Source organism: Aureococcus anophagefferens, assembly GCF_000186865.1.
Source record: "Aureococcus anophagefferens unplaced genomic scaffold AURANscaffold_6, whole genome shotgun sequence".
Lineage (NCBI taxonomy): Eukaryota > Pelagophyceae > Pelagomonadales > Pelagomonadaceae > Aureococcus > Aureococcus anophagefferens.
The window spans coordinates 1,251,927-1,269,440 of NW_008705566.1; the positions used below are offsets into that span (position 1 = coordinate 1,251,927).

Consider the following 17,514-nt stretch of genomic DNA (forward strand, 5'->3'; position numbering starts at 1 on the left):
CACTGGCGCATGGTCGGCGACGGCGCGCGCAACGCCTTCTTCGCGGGCGCCGTCGCCGACGCCGTCGCGGCGCGGCCGCCGGGCGCCGCGCGCGTCCTCGACGTCGGCGCCGGCACGGGCCTGCTGTCGCTCGCCGCGGCGCGCGCGGGCGCGGCGCGCGTCGACGCCGTCGAGCGGTGCCCGGCCATGGCGCGGGTCGCCGAAAAGACCGTCGCGGCCCACGGCGCGGGCGACGTCGTGCGCGTCCACCGCTCGGCGTCCGCGGACTTTGCCGCCGGCGAGCGCTACGACGTCGTCGTCGCCGAGGTTTTGGACGCCGCGGTCTTCGGCGAGGGCTTCCTGGCGACGGTCGGCGACGCGACGCGGCGCCTGGGCGCGCCGACCTGCGACGTCGTGCCGCGCTTCGCGACGCTGCGGGCGCTCGGCGTCGAGAGCGCGGAGCTCCGGCGGAGCTACGCGGCGCCCGGCGGCGCCTTCGCGCGCGAGCCCTACACGGTCGCGGACCTCGACGCCGTGGAGCACGGGGCGCTCGTCGAGTGGACGCTGCCCGAGTGGGACCTCGTGGCCGCCGCGACCTACGCGACGGCGTCGCGGCCCCGGCGCGCCGCGCCCCTCGGCACCGCGCGCGGCGTCGTTATGGAGGCCGGGACGCTCCACGCGATCGCCGCGTGGTTCGTGCTCCGGTCCGGGTCGTCGCGGCTCTCGACGGGCCCCGCGGCGTACGACGACGGCGCCTGCCCCCGCGCGACGTCCTGGACGCAGGCGCTCTTCCACGTCGAGGCCGCGCCGCCGCTCGCGCGCGGCGCCGTCGTCGAGCTGCGCGCGGCCGCGGCGCCCCGCGACGACCTCGTCGACGTGCTCGTTCTGGAGTACCGCGTCGACGGCGGGCCCTGGGCGCCCTGCGCGCCGCCGCCGGACCCGCGCGGGCCCGCGCCGCCGTCGGGCGACGACGTCGCGCGGCTCAACGACGCCGCGTTCGCGGCCGCGCACGGCCGGGCCGTCGCCGAGGCGGCGGCGGGTAGCGGCGGCGCGCCCGTGGCGCACGTCGGCGTCTTCGGGAGCGCGGGGCGCGCGCGCGGCGGCGGCGCCGTCGTCGTCTCGCACTGCCCCGTCGAGGCCTCCGGCCTCCTCCGGCCCGGGGCCTTCGACCTGCCGCGCGCGCGCGCCGCGGCCGTCGTGCCGCTCGCCGCGGCCGCCGTGGGCAAGCTCGTGTCGTCGCCGGCCCTCGCGCGGTGCTACTACGCGGCGGACGCGCTCGGCTTCGACGTGTCCGCGCTCGACGCGTTCGCGTCGCCGCGCGCGCGCGACGTCGACCCGCGCGCGTTCCCGGACCTCGCCGACGTCTCGCGGCCCTTCGAGCTCCGGCGCCTCGACTTCTGCGCCGACGGCGGCGAGGCCCGCGCCGCGGACGCGGCGACGGCGACGGTCGTCGCGACGGCCGCGGGCGTCGCGCACGCGCTCCTCTTCTGGTGGCGCCTCGACTACGGCGGCGGGCGGTTCCTGTCGACGCGGCCGGACCTGGACGACGGCGGCGCGCCGTCGAGCCACTGGCGCTGCGCGGCCGTCGTCCTCAACCGCACCGCGGGCATCCCCGTCGCCGCGGGCTCGACCGTCGCCGTGACGCTCGCCGTGCGCTACGAGGCCCTCGACGTCCTCAAGGTCGCCGTGGCGCCGCCCGCCGCCGCGGACTAAGGAGAACTGTGACCATACCCCGCCGCGCCGCCGGTTCTCCTCCTGCCGCCCTGGGCCGGAGATCAGGTAGCGCGCGCGGTACTCGAGCCGCTATCCTGCGGGATATGCCGGTGTTGTTTTAATTAGGGCGCGGCGGCGGCGTGGACGCGCTCGTGGGGGGACGCGGGCGCCGCGAGGCCGAGGCCGCCGAGGACGGCGGCGTTGAGCGCCTCGAGGAGCGACCTCGGCCGCTCGCGCGCGGGCTTGACGAGCACGACGTCCTGGGTCGCCATCTTCTCCCGCAGGAGCTCGCCGCTCGTCATCAAATCGTCGACGACGCCCGGGGGCGCGAGGCTGGCGATCCAGGCTTCCCCGGTCGCCACATCCTCGATGTCGCTGTCCGCGCGGTTCGTCGCGACGAGGTCCTTGAAGGCGCCGTGGATCTCCTCCAGTTCGCTCTGGAGCTTCGCCTTGGCCTCGTCCGTCGCCTCCGTGACCGGCGTCACCGTGCGCTTGTACCTGCCGGCCGTGAACTGGAGGAAGTCGATCTTCTCCCGGTCGAGCACCCGGTGGAAGTTCGGGATCATGGTGATCACGCCGACGGAGCCGACGAAGGCGAACGGCGCCGCGACGACGCGGTCGCTGCAGACCGCGAGCATGTAGCCCCCCGACGCGGCGACGACGTCGACGGCCGCCGTGACGCCGACCCCCGTCGTCCTGCGCAGCCGCAACACCAGGCTCGCCGCGAGGCCGAAGTCCGACACGCTGCCCCCGGGAGACGTCACGCGGAGCACGAGCTCGTCGTGGCGCGTCGCGACGGCCGAGAGCAGGTCGACGACGGCCTCGAGCCGCGCGACGGCGCCGCGGGACCCCAGCTGCTTCTCCGTCGTGTCGAAATCGTAGACGAAGCAGCGCGGCCGCAGCGCCGCGGCGACGTCCGCGGCGTCGCCGCCGTCGCCGCCGAGCGCGTCGCGGACGAACGTCGCCCGTTCCGCCACGGCCTCGGCGTCCGCGGCCTCGCGCGCCTTCGCCGCCCGCGCGTGCGCCGCGGTCAGCGTCTCCCGCGCGTCGGCGGGCAGCGCGTCGTAGCCCGTCTCCAGCAAGTCGTCGAGCGCGGACCGGGCCTTGCGGAGCTTGGCGTCGTCGTTCAGGAGGTGGAACTCGAAGCCCGCGGAGCCGTCGTCGTCGTCGGCGCCGCGGCCGCCGAGCGCCGCGAGCGGCGACGGCCTCGGCTTCTTGCCCGTCCGCGCGGACGCGAGCGCCGGCGGCCGGGGGGCCTTGGACGCCGCGGCCGCCGCGCCGCAGCCCGCGAGCGCGCCCGCGCCCAGGAGCGCGCCGCCGACGACGTCGGGATTGGCGGCGAGCGCGCAGAGCGCCGCGGCGACGTCGGCGTAGTGCGCGTGGCCGAGCACGCCGACGCCGGCCAGCGCCGCGAGGCCGCCGGCGCCGCCGAGGGCCTTGACGGCCGCGCTCGGGCCTCGCTCCGCGCCGCGCCGCAGCAGCAGGCGCGGCCGCGTCGGCTCGTCGGCGGCTGTGGCGAGGCAGCGCAGCAACGAGTGGCGCTGCGCCTGCGCTGCGCGCGCGAAGCAGCGCATCATGCTCATTTCCTTTCCACAGCAACCTCGCGGCACCATCAGCCTAGGACCTGCTTACGAGGTTAATTACGAGGCGTCTTACGACGCGGCCGCCTGCTGGGCGAGGGCCGCGGCCGCGAGGGCCGTGACCTCGGTGCGCGCGGCGGCGACGACGGCGGCGACGTCCGCGGCGTCGAAGGGCTCGCCGGCCGTGTCCATGGCGAGGACCGCGGGCTCGTCCGTCGTCGCGTCCATGGTCACGTTGCAGGTCGTCGGCCGCGGCGCGTCGCCGCCGTCGGCCGCGGCCGCCGCGACGACGACGTCGACGCCCAGGGGCACGGCGAGGAGCGGCAGGCGCGCGTCGAGGGCCGCGAGCGCGCACGCGTTGACGACGCAGCGCCGCGCGGCGCCGCCGTCGTGGAGCACGAGGCAGTAGACCGAGGCGACCTGGCGCGGGAAGGCCGCGCAGTCCAGCGCGGGCGCGAGCAACCCGCGCGCCGCCTCCTCGAGCGTCCGCTCCGCGAGCACGCGGTCCGCGCCGCCGCGGTCCGCGAGCTGGACGCGCACCTCGAGGCCGCCGCGCGCCGCGTCCTGCGACGAGGCCCGCTCCGGGTTGTGCTGGGGACCGGAGGCCGTCGCGAGCACGACCGTGGCGCCGTCGACGTAGCGGCACGAGCCCTGCGCGCCCTCGCTGGAGCCGAGCTCGAAGGTCGGCCCGGAGACCGCCATGTCGCGGGCGCTCGACCTCTGCGCGTCTCCCGACGCCGGCGACGGTGCCGACGCCCTGGGCAAACAGCAGCGAGTGCCGAACAGCTCGGCGTACCGCCTCGCCGCAGTTGCAAGATGCAGTTCAATCGCCAAACGCTGCAGTCCTGTGTGGAGTTTTTTTTTAGATGGAGGTCCAGCAACTGCGCCTGTAAGCATGCTCGACGTCTGGCTGGACTTCGACCCCGCCGGCTTCGTGGCGACGGGCCTCGACGTCGACGACGATTTGGCCTACCTCTGCGCGCGGGCCTTGGAGCGCCGCGGCGACCTGCGCCTCGTCGGCGTGTCGGTCGTCGCCGGCAACGCCGCGCTCCGCGACACGGTCGCCGACGCCGAGGTCTTGCTGCGGCACGCGGGCGACGACGCGCCGATCGTCGCCGGCGCGAGCTGGGACGACATGCGCGTCGCGTGGCCGTCGATGAGGCGGCTCCACTTCCTCCGCGGCGACGTCGCCGGGGCCGCCGGGGCCGCGGCCCGGGCCATGCGCCGGGCCGTCCGGGCGGCGGCGCCGCGGACGGTGACGATCCTCGCGCTGGGCCCGCTGACGAACGTCGCCGCGCTCCTCGCGCTCGACCCGGCGGTCGCGCGGCGCCTGCGCCGCGTCGTCGCCATGGGCGGCGCGCTCGACGGCGGGCCGCTGGACCTCAACTGGATGTCGGACCGCGCCGCCGCGCGCGCGCTGCTCGCCGCGGGCGTGCCGACGACCGTCGTGCCGCTCGACGCGTGCGCGCAGGCCGCGTTCGCCGCCGCGGACGTCGCCGCGGTCGCCGCGTGCCCCGGTGCCGCGGCCCGCGCGCTCGCGCCGAAGATGCGGCTCCAGGCCTACGCGATGCCGCTCCTCGTCAACGGGCGCCTCGCGCGGCGCTTCCCGGACACGGCGCACGCGGCCCTTTTGAACGGCGCCGCCGCCTTCGTGCCCTGGGACGTCGTCGCGCTCTTCGCCGCCGCCAGGGCAGGAAAAGGGTGATTCAACGTCGCTTCAACGTGAGTGTTCTGCGCGCGCGCGTTTCGGAAACAGCACCCACGCTTCGAGAGCGCTCCGAGAGATGATCGCTCGTCCAAAAATCAGCCGAAACGAGCGGAAAACGACCGAGATATGAGCCTTTGAAGTTGGGAATTTCGCAACCTTTTCCTGCCCAGGCCGCCGCGGACCCGGCGTCCTACTTCGACGAGTGGCGCGAGGTCGCGCTCGCGGCGCCGCCCTGCGACGCCGGCGAGCCCTGCGACGGCACCGTGTCCGCGCTCGTGTCGGCCCGGCCCGTCGCCAACGTCACGGCCTGGCTCGAGGGCGACGACGCGCGCGCGTTCGGCGTCGGCTCGGGCCTCGCGCTCGCGCCGACGCGCCTGCGCGCCGGCGCCGTCGTCGCGTCGATGCGGGCGCTCCTCTGCGAGGTGCCCGCGGCCGGCCCGCGCCCGCGCGTGATCCCCGGCGCCGCGCCGCACGCCGCGGCCGCGGTCGCGGCCGCGGTCGCCGCGCCCCTGCTCCTGCGCCGGTGGTGGCGTTGTCACTCTTAAGAGGGCGCGGGGGGCGGCAGGGGCACTCAGTTGACCTTGGCGGGCGACACCTGGACGAGCGCGACCTTCGCGCGGACGACGGCCGCGGCCTGGTCCGCGGCGAGGCGGCCCCTCGCGGCGGCGAGCCAGTCGTCGGGCGGCGCCGGCGCCGCCGCGGGCCGCGACGCCCGGGCGGCCTCGAGCGCCGCGACCGCGGCCGCGAGGTCGCCGCCGGCGAGCGCGTCCGCCGCGGCGTTGAGCGCCGCGAGGCCCGCGTCGGCGGCCTCGGACGTGTAGAGGCCCGCCCGGGCCATGAGGGACGCCAGGGCGTGGCCGAGGACGCCGTCCTGGCCGTCGGGCACGAGGAGCCACGTCCGCGTGGGCACCTCGACGGCGGACGCGAAGCGCGCGCGGAGCTCGTCGAGCGACGGCGCGCCGCCGGGCGGCGCGCCGCCGAGCGCCGCGGCGACGACGGCGCCGCCGTCGACGCCGGCGAAGGCCGCCGACGCCGCGGCGCCGTCGATCGCGGCCGCGGACGCGGCGAGGCGGCCCGCGACCGCGAGGCCGGCGAGCGCGGCGCGGTGCGCGCGCTGCTGCGCGGCGTCCTGGTCCATCTTGACGGCGATCTGCGACACGGACCCCGCCAGCGCCGCCTCGAGGGCCGCGGCGAGGGCCGCGCGCTCGGGGCCGCCCGCGCGCGCGGCCGCGCGGACGGCCGCGTCCTCGGCCGCGCGCGCGTCCGCGGCTCCCTGCGCGGCCGCCGCGGCCTCGGCGACGGCCGCCGCCGACGCCTCGCGGAGCGCCGCCTCCTGGGCCCCGAAGGCCATCTCGAGCCCCGCGCGCGCCTCGGCCCGGGCCGCGGCGACGGCGTCGGCGAACGCGGCGTCGCGCGCGCCGGCGACCGCGAGCCGCTCGTCCGCGAGCGCGCGCTTCAGCGCGGCCGTCTCCGCCTCCACGGCCGCCGCCCGCGTCGCCGCGGTCTCCTCGTCGACCTCCCGGAAGAGCTGGTTGAGGCGCCGCGCCTCCCAGTCCGTGCGCTCGCGCATGGCCGCGGCGGCGGCGAGGATGCGCGACCGCAGCTCCGGCGCCGTCGGCGGCTTCGGCGGCGGGGCGAGGGACGACGCGGAGTCCGGCGCGCCCTCGGTCGACGCGCAGGTCGCCAGCGTGCCGACGACGGTGGCGGGGGTTTTTAGGAGCCGTAGCATGGCCGCCATGCGCTCTTGCCACTCGCTGCCCAGGCCGATGCTGCAGTGGTGCGCCGCGCTGGTGTCACACGAGCTCCTCGATCTTATGACGCGCATCGTCCTCGCCCTGTGGTGCCTCGCGACCGCCCGCGCTTTCGGCACCCGCGGTGGCTGCTCTCGCGGTCTCACGAAGATGTCGGCGACGGCCATGTCGCAGGACGAGCTCAAGAAGCAGGTCGGCTACCAGGCCATCGATGACTACGTCAGGAGCCGCGTCCCGGGGGGCGCGCCGCGCGGCTCGGCACCGCGCGCGCCGCGACGACCCATGGCAGGACCCGCGCATCCCTAGGTCACGAGCGGCATGAAGGTGGGCCTCGGCACGGGCTCGACGGCCGCGTTCGCCGTCGAGCGTCTCGGCGCGCTGCTCAAGAGCGGCGAGCTCACGGACATCATCGCCGTGCCGACGTCCGTGCGCACGAAGGAGCAGGCCGAGGAGCTCGGCATCCCGCTGACGACGCTCGACGAGTTCAGCCGCCTCGACGTCGCCATCGACGGCGCGGACGAGGTCGACCCCGACCTGAACCTCGTCAAGGGCGGCGGCGGCGCGCTCCTCCGCGAGAAGATGGTCGAGATCGTCGCGGACAAGTTCATCGTCATCGTCGACGAGAGCAAGCTCTGCGACGCCCTCGGCCCGGGCTTCCCCATCCCCGTGGAGATCACGCCGTTCTGCCACGAGCACACGATCCGCGTCATCGCCGACCTCCCCGCGCTCAAGGGCAAGTGCACGCCCGTGCTCCGCCTCGGCTCGTCGACGAACAACGCCAAGGACGGCGACGAGCCCGCCGTCACGGACAACGGCAACTACATCGTCGACCTCGAGTTCGCGGACCCGCTCGCGGACGCGCCCGCCGCCGCCGCGCAGCTCAAGGCCACGTGCGGCGTCGTCGACCACGGCATCTTCATCGGCATGACGACGGCCTGCATCATCGCCGGCTCCGACGGCATCTCCGTCAAGACGCCCTAGGGGCGCCCCCTGGGGTCTAAGGCGTCGCCGACCACGACGCGCGGGCCGCGCGCGCGCTCCGAGCCGGGTCGGGCCGCGCGGCCTTCTCGAGAGCGCCGACTCGAACGAGGCGTTACGACCCGGGGGGCTTCTCCTCCGGGCGCGGGGCCGCGCGCGCTCAGTCGCCGCCGAGGGAGCGGTCCGCGCTCCAGACGTAGGCCGCCTCCTCGTCGCCGGCCCAGTCGCCCTGGGAGACGAGGTCCTCCAACGTGAAGTCCGTGTACTCGAGGCGGATCTCGAGGAGCTTCGGGTTGATGACGTCCTCGATCTCGGCCTTGGCCGCGACCATCTCGGCCGCGCGGAGCTCGCGGAGGCGCACGCCGAGCGCGAAGGGGAGCACGAGCTCGCCGCCGCGGATGCCGTAGGCGGGCTCGCCGCGGTAGGCCCAGAGCGCCTCGAGCGCGACGGCCGCGTCCGCGCCCGCGGCCTCGGGCCGGACCTCGCGCTGGCCCGGCGGCGGCCGCGTCGCCTTCTTCTGGAGGTCGCTGCGCGGGTCGCCGCGCGCGAGCTTGGGCAGCCACAGGTCCCCAAAGTCCTTGAGGAACGCGAGGCACGCCGCCTTGGCCGCGGCCGCGCGCGCGGCGTCGTCGCCGTCGACGAAGCCCGCCTCGCGGCGCTCGCGGCGCACGCGGCGCCGCTCCATGACGCGCGCGCGCGCGACCTCGTCGAGGTCGTCGATGTCGTCGCCGTCGCCGTCGACCTCGGCCTCGCGGCGCAGGTAGGCCGCGTCGAAGGCGTTCGCCGGCGTGAGCGCCGCGACCTCGGCGACGAGCGCGGTCAGCGCGCGCGAGAGCGTGAGGCGGTCGAGCGCGCGGCGGTCGAAGCCGTAGAGCGGCATCTCCTCGTCCTGCGTGAACGTCGAGTACGCGGTCTCGCCGCCCTCCGCGAGCTCGGCGTCGCGCGACATCTCGGGCGTGCCGAGCTGCTTGGTCGTCGCGCGGTCGTCGGCGACGCGGTCGAGGTCGAGCTCCGACGCGTAGTCGAGGTGGAACGCCCACGTCTCCACGAGGGCGTTCGTCGTCACGAGGAGCTGCGTGAGGAAGCTCTTGGGGTACATGACCTGGTCGTAGATCTCGACCTGGGGGCCCTGCGCCGCGAGGAACGGGTTCGCGCGCTCGCGCGCGCTCAGGAACTTGGCGGGCTTGGCGACGCGGATCTCGATCGTGCTCTCCGGCGCGGTGGCCAGGCCGACGAGGTAGTCGACGTAGCCCGTGTTGAGGCCGCCGAACTGCGCGGGGTAGGTCCCGGGGAAGCCCGCCTGGCCCTCGCCGCGCTGGCGGCTGTCGAGGTGCTCGTGGCCCATGAAGGACTTGAGGAATTTCACGTTGGGCTCGTTGCGCAGGTCCGCGCTGTAGTAGAGCTGCTGCTGGACGCCGCGCTGGACGAGGAAGTCGCCGAGGTTCGCCGCGCCGCCGCCGCCGGACGCCGCGGCGGACGCGGCCGCCGGCGCCGCCGCCGCGGGAGGCGCCGCGGGCGCCGCCGCGGGCGGAGCCGCGGGCGCCGGCGGGGGAGCGGCTGCCGCGGGCGCCGCAGGGGGAGCGGCTGCCGCGGGCGCCGCAGGGGCCGCCGCCATGCCGCGCGACGCCATGTATTCCTCGTACGACTGAAAGACGCGCGTGCCCGTGCGCGGGAACGACTTGGGGGCGAAGCCCTGCGCGCCCAGCGCGAGCGCCGCGATGATCGCAGCCTTGAACATCGTTGCGCAGGTGCGACGATGCGGAGGTGCGACTCCGCGCGACGAGATCCCTCAAGTGCGACTCAATCGACTGCTCGGCGGCTCAGTGAAGGCAATGTTGAACCCGCTAAATACGCATGCTCCGATCGAGGCTTGAGCTGTGCGTGTCCACGAGCCAGGGACGTGCAGCGCGTGTCGACGGCGGCGAGATCGGTGGCGACTGAGTCGTCCGTGGCGGCCGCCGCCGGCGCGCACGCTGCGCCGCGGCGCACGCCTGATTTCACTCAGACTCCGTCTTCGGGCGGATGCCCCTCGAAGCCTGGCGTCTGCGAAGCCTGTTTTCCGGTGCACATGTGAGCCTCGAGACGATTGATTCGCGTCGTTGAAGGCGGTCGTTGATGCTAGGTTGCAAGTTGAGTGCGAGTCGTCGATGTTCGCCATGGCATTGTCTCGCCTCAACAAGCTCCTCGCCGCCCTCGTCTTGACCTCTGCGACCGCCTTCGTCGCCCCGCGGGTACCCGTGAGCCCTCTCGTCAAGCACAGCGTGCTCGCGGACCCGGAAGCTGCGCCCGCGCCGGGCAGTTACGCCGCGGCGCGGGCCGCGGCGCAGGCCGCCAAGAGCGGCGCTCCCGCGGCAGCCGTGCCGCCCGCACCGCCCGCGGCGCCCGTTGCCGCCCCCGGCGAGCGATACGTGCCCGATGCGAAGGTCATGCGCGCCGTGCTCTCGACGCTCGGCGAGCGCATCGGGCCGAGCGGAAGACCGCTCAGCCAGGGACGCCAGCTCGACAGCTTCACGAAGAACGTCGACGAGATCATCACTGCTTTCGGCGGCGTGCCTTCCGCGGCCGTCGCGCCGCCCCCGCCGCCGCCGCCGACCGTCGCGCCGCCCCCGCCGCCGCCCGCGCCGCCGCCGGCGCCGCCGGCGCCGCCGACCGTCGCTTCGCGCCCCCCCCCGCCGCCGCCCGCGGCCGCTGCGCCACCGCCGCCGCCGCCGCCGCTGCCCACGGCCGCCGCGCCGCCGCCGCCGCCGCCGCCGCTGCCCACGGCCTCCGCGCCGCCTCCGCCGCCGCCGCCGCCGCCCGCCGCGCCCGCCGCGGACTCGCGGCCGCGGCAGTCGTCGATCCCTCCTCCGCCGCCGCCGGCCGCGGCCGCGCCGCCGCCGCCGGCCGCGCCCGAGGCCGCCGCGGCGCCCGCGGCGCCGTCGAAGCCGCGGTCGTCGCCGCCCGTCGAGGTCGCGCCGGTCTCGACGCCCCAGCCGCCGTCGCCGCGCGAGCTCCGCGAGGCCGCGGCGGCGCTCGACGCGGCGACGGTGTCCTACCTCGTCGAGGAGGGCCAGCACCTCGACGTCGAGACGGCCGACGCGGCCTTCTGGGCCGTCGTCGACGCCGTCGACGCGGCCGAGGCCGCGGACGAGCCGCTGCCCGGGGACGTGCCGCGGATGCTGCACCACGTCTTCGACGCGGACATGCGCCACCTCCTCGAGCGGTCGCAGACGCGGACGAACATGACGTGCCTCAAGCCCGAGCGGACGGGCGCGTCCGCGTTCGCGGACAACATCGCGTACATGCTCGACGACACGGCGATGGGCGACCTGCCGCTCGAGGAGGGCCGCAAGTGCAAGGGCGGCGAGTGCTGCGCCGACTGCTCGCGCAGCGTCTTCCCGACGTTCGCGAACGCGGAGGAGTGCGACGTCGCGACGTTCCCCGGGCTCGACAAGTTCACGTTCAACGCGCTCGGCGACGCGCCGAGCGCGACGATCCTCCACTTCGTGCGCCTCATCGAGCGCGTGCGCCGTACCATCGCCCACGAGTACGGCCTGCCGCTCTTCACGGTGCTCCCCGTCCAGGCCTACAGCCGCAAGTACGTCGCGGGCGCGACGCAGACGGGCGGCGGCGGCTCCGAGGGCGACAGCGTGACGCTGCACTGCGACGAGGAGACGCACACGAACTACCACTACTCCTGCGTCGTCTACCTCAACACGCAGGGCGAGGACTTCGAGGGCGGCAACTTCATCTTCAACGACCTCGCGTCCGACGAGGAGATCGCCGCGCGCGAGGCGCGCGGCGGCGACGACGACGACGCGCCCGCCGCCGCCGCGGGCGGCGGCGACGACGAGGACTTCGTCGACGACGAGGTCTGGCTGCTCGGCGACGAGTTCGAGGACGACGACGACGTGCCCGACGACTTCCTCGACGCGGACCTCGCCGCGAAGCTCGCGGCCGCGGAGGGCCTGGGCGACGAGGAGGGTTTAGGCATGACGCCCGAGGCGCTCGCGAAGGCGCGGCGCGCGGAGCGCAGCCTCACGCCCTTCGGCCCGACGAGGGGCGCCGCCGTCATCTTCTCGTCGGGCTGGGAGAACATGCACGAGGTCGAGCGGATCACGAGCGGCACGCGCTACGCGGTGCCGTGCTTCTTCACGACGTGCCCCGTGCCCGAGGGCGCCTACGCGCAGATGGCCGAGGGCAAGCCCGACACCCACGAGAAGATGGCCGACGACTGGCTCCACCTGCTCCTCGCCCACATCAAGGACGAGGACCCGCTCAGCGCCATGGGCCGCGTCAAGGAGCTCCTCATGAAGTGGCACTACCTCTGCACGCCCCTCGACGCGCACCCCGCGGAGGCGCAGCTCCTCGCGCGCAAGCACCTCTGGACGTCGTCGTGACGGCCGGCGCGACTAAGGCCAGATCTCTACGCCGCCGGGGGGTCGCGGGTCACGCGTCGAGGGAGAAGATCTTCTCGGCCTCCTCGAGGTCCACGGAGTCCGAGTGGGACGCGCGCGCGGACGCCGGCGCGGGCGCGGGCGTCGGCGCGGCCGCCTCGCCGTCGTCCTCGTTGACCTCGGTGATGGAGTGGCGCGTGCGCTCCGCGGAGCTCCGGTCCGCGGACGCGCGGTCCCCCAACAGGGGCGAGCCGCCCGTGATGGCCTCGACGGGCGCGCGCTCGAGGCTCCGCGCGACCTCGTCGAAGACGGAGCCGGACGCGCGGTTCTCCACGGACGGGCTCCGCGACAGGAGGCCCCCGGGCCGGGAGCGCGCCGCGCCGGAGGCGCCGGCGACGCGCGACTTCGACGCGAGGCCGAGGCGGTCCATGCCCGACGAGATGAGGTTGATGGAGTTGGCGCGCATGTTGCCGCGCTTCGGCGGCGCGCGGCTCGGCCCGGGCGTCGGCGCGTCGACGTAGTTCACGCCGATCGTCGGGTCGCGGTCCGCGGCGCCGCCGGCGCCGTCCCCGTCGCCGTCGGCCTCCTCGAGCTTGAGGGACGCGGTCTCGCCGTCGCCCTTGCCGCCGGAGCCCGCGGACGCGCGGCTCGCCGTCGACGACTGGCGGTCGCCCATGGACGCGTTGCGGCTCAGGCCGCGGCTCAGGTGGCCGCGCGCGTGCATGCGGTCGATGAGCGTCTCCGTCGTCGACGTCGGCGCCGGCGACCGCGGCGAATTCGGCGACGGCGGCGCGGCGGGCTCGTCGCCGCCCTTCTCCTCGCCCTCGACGATGGGCGCGTCCGCGGGCGTGAGCGACCCGCGCTTGCCCACGAGGCCGCTGATGGAGCCGCGCGCGGAGAAGGACGCCTGGCGCAGGCCCTGGCCGAAGCGGCCCAGGCCCCGGCGGCCGGACTCGGACGGCGACGCCGCGCCCTCGCCGTCCGTCGACGAGTCGCCGCCGCCGCGGCCGGAGACGGACGGCGACCGGTCGACGACCGTGTTCGTGCGGATGGACGAGATGGACCGGCGCAGCGTGCCCATGCGCGAGCTCTCGCGGCGCACCATGGACCCGCGGCGGCCGGAGCCGCTCTTCTCGCGCTCCTTGTCCTCCTTCTCCTTCTTCGCGCGCGCGCGCTCGCGCGCGAGCTTCTGCACGAACTCCTTGAAGTGGGGGAACTGGATCGTCATCTCGCGGAAGTCCGCGCGGCTCAGGGACATGAGCTCGCTGAAGCCCTCGGAGCGCACGGACGCGTTGCGCACGGCGATGTCGCCCTCCATGAGCGCGGACTCGCCGAAGAACTGGCCCTGGCGGAGCGTGACGACGACGACGTCGGGCATGCCGGCCTTGGCGACGACGACGTTGGCGTTGCCGCGGACGATGAAGTACATCTCGTCGCCCTGGTCGCCCTGGCGGATGATGTAGTCCTTGGGCATCATGATCCGCGGCCGGAGCGACTGGACGACCGTGAGGATCTCCGCGACGGAGCACGTGCGGAAGAAGGGCACGGACTCGATGAGGCGCCGCTTCAGGTAGAGGTCGATCTCGGCCTTGAGCGTCCGCGGGATGTCGCGCATGAGCTTCTCGACGCCGCTGCCGTCGCCGCAGAGCCAGAGGTACTGGTAGTAGGACACGACCTTGTTCAGCGTGCGGCTCGGGATGTTGCGGCTCCGGAGGAAGGTCTGGATCTGCTCGAGGTGGCGCACGCGCTCGGACCGCGTCGCGTCCATGTTCGCGAGCAGGCTCGACGCGGACGCGACGAAGAACGACTGGAAGATGAGGCCGATGATGAAGACGACGGCCGTGAAGGCGGACTGGAGCGTGTTGTGGGGCGTCGGGCCGTCGGCTAAAGCGTTGGAGATGGCCCAGTAGGACGCCCAGGAGTAGGCCGACGCGATGACCTCGAGCGACGGCACCTTGCCGTGCTCCCAGGCCGCGCCCGTGCGGTCGCCGTGGAGGTAGGGCAGCCACTCGGAGTTGTCCCAGCGCCGCGTGGGCCAGACGCGGCGGCAGACGTACCAGTAGACGCAGGCGATGACGTGCAACGTGCCCATGCTGGAGAACATGAGCCCGCCGAAGCGCAGCGCGGACGGGTTCACGACGGAGCCGCTCACCGCGGACTTGATGAGGTTCAGGCGCCAGATGCGCGTCATGCGCAGCACCTTGATCAGGTGGACGACGTCGCAGACGCCGGGCCGGCCCGCGAGCCCCCCCGTCGCCGGGACGAGGCCCCAGGCGCCGAGCCAGCGCAGCGTCGGCAGCGCGGAGATCGCGTCGACGGCCGCGTGGGGCGTCCGCGTGTAGTGGTCCCAGATGGGCCCGCCCTCGTTTACCTCCTCGAGCGTGTTGCTGTCGACGAAGGTCGTGCGCGCCGTCACGGCCCAGTCCAGCAGCATGATGGCGTCGCCGAGCAGCTCGAGGATCCGCTCCGAAGTCCGGTTCGCGGGGCACCCGAAGCCGACGCGGAGCGTGACCACGACGAACGTCATGATGCAGACGACGGCGACGACGCCGTCCCAGGCCAGGCGCCCGGCGCTCAGGCGCCGGAAGACGGGCAGCGACCAGCCCGACGTCTGGGCCATGAGCTTGGCGACGTCGTCGGAGCTGAGAAGCGACGCGGACATGCGCCGCGGCGACCCCAAAATCTCGTGGCCCTTGGCGCCGCCGAAGATCTGGGGGATGTTGAACTTGCGGCTGCCCCGGCCCCGCGACGACCCGGCGACGGGGTCCCGGAAGTCGTCGGCCTTGGCCTTGGCCGCGTGCGCCTCGGGGATGACCTTGCACGCGGAGCCCGCGCGCGACCGCGCGCCGGGCCCGGGCAGCGCGCCGATCGTGTCGTCCTTCTCCTCCTCCTCGCCGGGCTTCTCCTCGCGGCTCCGCCGCTTCTTCATGAGGTCCTCGAGCATCTCCTTCGACGACCGCCGGTGCGTCTTCTTCTCCGACTCCAGAACCTCGAGCGACGCGACGACGCCGCCCTCGACGGCGCGGACGTCGGCCTTGGCCTTGGGGTACTTGTCCATGCCCATGGTCGTCACGTCCGTGTCGTCGCGGCCCGTCGCCACGCGGAGCGCGCCGTTCCGCGCGGCGGCGACGGCGACGTGCGTCGGCACGTCGCCCAAGGACCGCCGCTTCGGCTCCTCGGCGCGCGCGGCGGCGCCGCGCTGGCCCAGCGTCTCGCCGAAGGACCGCCGCTGGGACTGGAGCAGGCTCGGCCGCGCGGCCTCGCCGCTGTTTCGCGGCGACGGCGACGGTTTCGGGCCGTCCTTGGGCGACGGCCCCAGACCCAGGGGGTCGTCGCGGCTCCGCTCGCCGGACCGCCGCGGCGCGGCCGCGTCGGCGATGCCGTCCCGCGACCGCCGGAACGAGTTGCGCCGCGACGCGGGCGAGAGCGCGCCGAGGTCCGCAGGCTTGTCGGTCTTCTTCTCCTCCGCGGCCGCCGCGTGCGCGAGCGCCGCGGACGTCGCGGACCGCGCGTGCTCCAGGGGCGCGCGCGTCCCCTCCGGCGGCCGCTTCGCCTCGGCCTCGGCGTCGAAGGCCGTCACGGGCGTCGACGCGGGCGCCGCGGGCTTGGCGGACACCGTCGCGGACACCGCGCCCGCGGCGGCCGCGGCGAGCGCGCGCGCGCCCGCGCCGAAGGACCGGCGCGGCGCGCGCGCGGCGGGCGCGGGCCGGGCGCCGCCCGTCGCGGCGACGGCGGCCGCGGCGACCGCGCGGTGCGCGTCCTCGGGCGACTTCTCCTCCGTGCCCTCGTCGATATTGGCGAAGGACGGCCGCCGCACGGCCCCGTCGCCCGCGGCCTTGCCCGCGGCCTTGGCGTCGCCGGCGACGCGCGCGGCGTAGTCGTCGATGACGCGCTGCACGGGGATGGGGCTCGTGGACGCCTCCCCCTCGCCGGTCTTCATCGCGCGCTTCAGTTTCAGGCCGAGGCTGATCTTCTTGATCGCGCCCTTGAGCGACGCCTTGCCCTTGCTCGGGCTCGGCTTCGTCGACTCGCCGGCCTTCTTCTCGTCGGGGCCCGGCGAGTCGCGGCCCCCGTCCTTCTTCTTCCCGTCCTCGCGGCCGAGGCCCTCGTCGAGCGACGCGACGACGGCGGACGCGGAGCCCACGCCGCTCGGGCGGCCGCCGTAGTCGTCGCCGAGCGCGTCGCGGATCGCCGTCTTCATCATGGCCTGCTGCGTGTTCGAGAAGTCCTTGGCCTTCTTCTTCTTGCGCTTCTTCCGCTCGCCCAGCGGCGCGCCGTCGCCGTCGGAGCCGCTGTCGCTCTCGTCGGAGCCGCTGCTGTCGCTCCCGGAGCCGAGGGAGTTGAGGCTGTTCCGCACGTGGGACACGCGCCGCCGGAGCTGCCGCACGCACGTCGACACCTGCTTCTTCTGGTCCCGGTCGAGCTTCGCCTCGTAGTGGTGCACGAGCTCGTCGAGCGCCTCGACGAGGCTCCCGAGCGCGCGCGGGCCCCGGTTCTTCGTCTTCTTCTCCCATTCGTGCTCCAGCCAATCGGCCAGCGGCGACAGGAACACCATGGCGACGAGCCGCGCGCCGCCGCGAACCGCGCCGGCGCCCCGCCCCGGGACGAGGCCCTAGAAGGCACGAGGCTCCTAGACGACACCGGCCAGCCCTGCGAGGAACGATGCAACGAGACGGTCGCCCCGCCCCGGCCGAGGCCGGGACGAGACCGCCGCGAACCCGGAAACCGCGCCCCCGCTCCGGCCGGAGCGGGACAAGGCCGAAGACGACGGGACGCGTACACGGGCAGCCTTGCGTTTCATGCATCAGGCAAGGTTGACGTTGTACATGATATCCATTGCTTGCAGTGCAGTGGTGAGGCGAGGCAATATGCCTCGACGTGGAACAAGGCTTCCAGCCGGCTCATTCGACGGCTAGTTCCGGCGCGTCCGAACACGCCTCGACGTGGAACAAGGCTTCCAGCCGGCTCGTTCGACGGCTAGTTCCGGCGCGTCCGAACACAACATGGCCGACGCTGCTCCCTGCCTCGTCACGATCGCGCAGCTCGAGCAGGCGCGGAGCCTCCTGCGCCAGAAGAAGTACTGCGACTGCGCGGCGCTGCTCGTCAAGGCGCGCGTCGACGACGCGCCGGCGACGGCGGCGTCGGCCTGGGGCACGCAGACCTCGAGCCTCCGCGACGGCGGTCGCACGCTCGACGCGGCCATGCGCGCGCTCCGCGCGGACGCGCGCGCGTGCCTCGGCCTCGGCGCGCGCGCGACCGCCGCGGACGTGCGCCGCGCGCACCGCCAGCTCGCGCTGCAGCACCACCCGGACAAGACCGGCGGCAAGACGAACGACCTCTTCGCCGCGATCCAGGCGGCCCACGACGACCTCTCCGAGGCCCTCGCGCGGCGCGAGGCGCTCGCCGCGGAGCGCGACCGGCCCGCGGCG

The 17,514-nt window shown here is 75.1% G+C and overlaps 3 protein-coding genes across 3 annotated transcripts; 1 reads left to right on the plus strand and 2 right to left on the minus strand.

Annotated features, from left to right (window-relative positions):
- Positions 1 to 1,814: 1,814 nt before the first annotated feature.
- Positions 1,815 to 2,594, minus strand: AURANDRAFT_23965 (hypothetical protein; the record flags this gene model as incomplete). The annotated part of the gene is made up of 1 exon (XM_009037593.1): positions 1,815 to 2,594. A coding segment is annotated over one exon (780 nt), but the record flags the coding sequence as incomplete, so codon positions are not given.
- A 4,302-nt stretch (positions 2,595 to 6,896) lies between these two features.
- AURANDRAFT_58899 (hypothetical protein) lies at positions 6,897 to 7,712 on the plus strand (the record flags this gene model as incomplete). The annotated part of the gene is made up of 2 exons (XM_009037300.1): positions 6,897 to 6,950; positions 7,038 to 7,712. The coding sequence occupies 2 exons, from the start codon at positions 6,897 to 6,899 to the stop codon at positions 7,710 to 7,712; spliced, it is 729 nt and encodes a 242-aa protein (XP_009035548.1).
- A 2,296-nt stretch (positions 7,713 to 10,008) lies between these two features.
- Positions 10,009 to 16,640, minus strand: AURANDRAFT_71324 (hypothetical protein; the record flags this gene model as incomplete). Its single annotated transcript, XM_009037592.1, has 2 exons — positions 10,009 to 10,699; positions 12,142 to 16,640. The coding sequence occupies 2 exons, from the start codon at positions 16,638 to 16,640 to the stop codon at positions 10,009 to 10,011; spliced, it is 5,190 nt and encodes a 1,729-aa protein (XP_009035840.1).
- Positions 16,641 to 17,514: the final 874 nt, after the last annotated feature.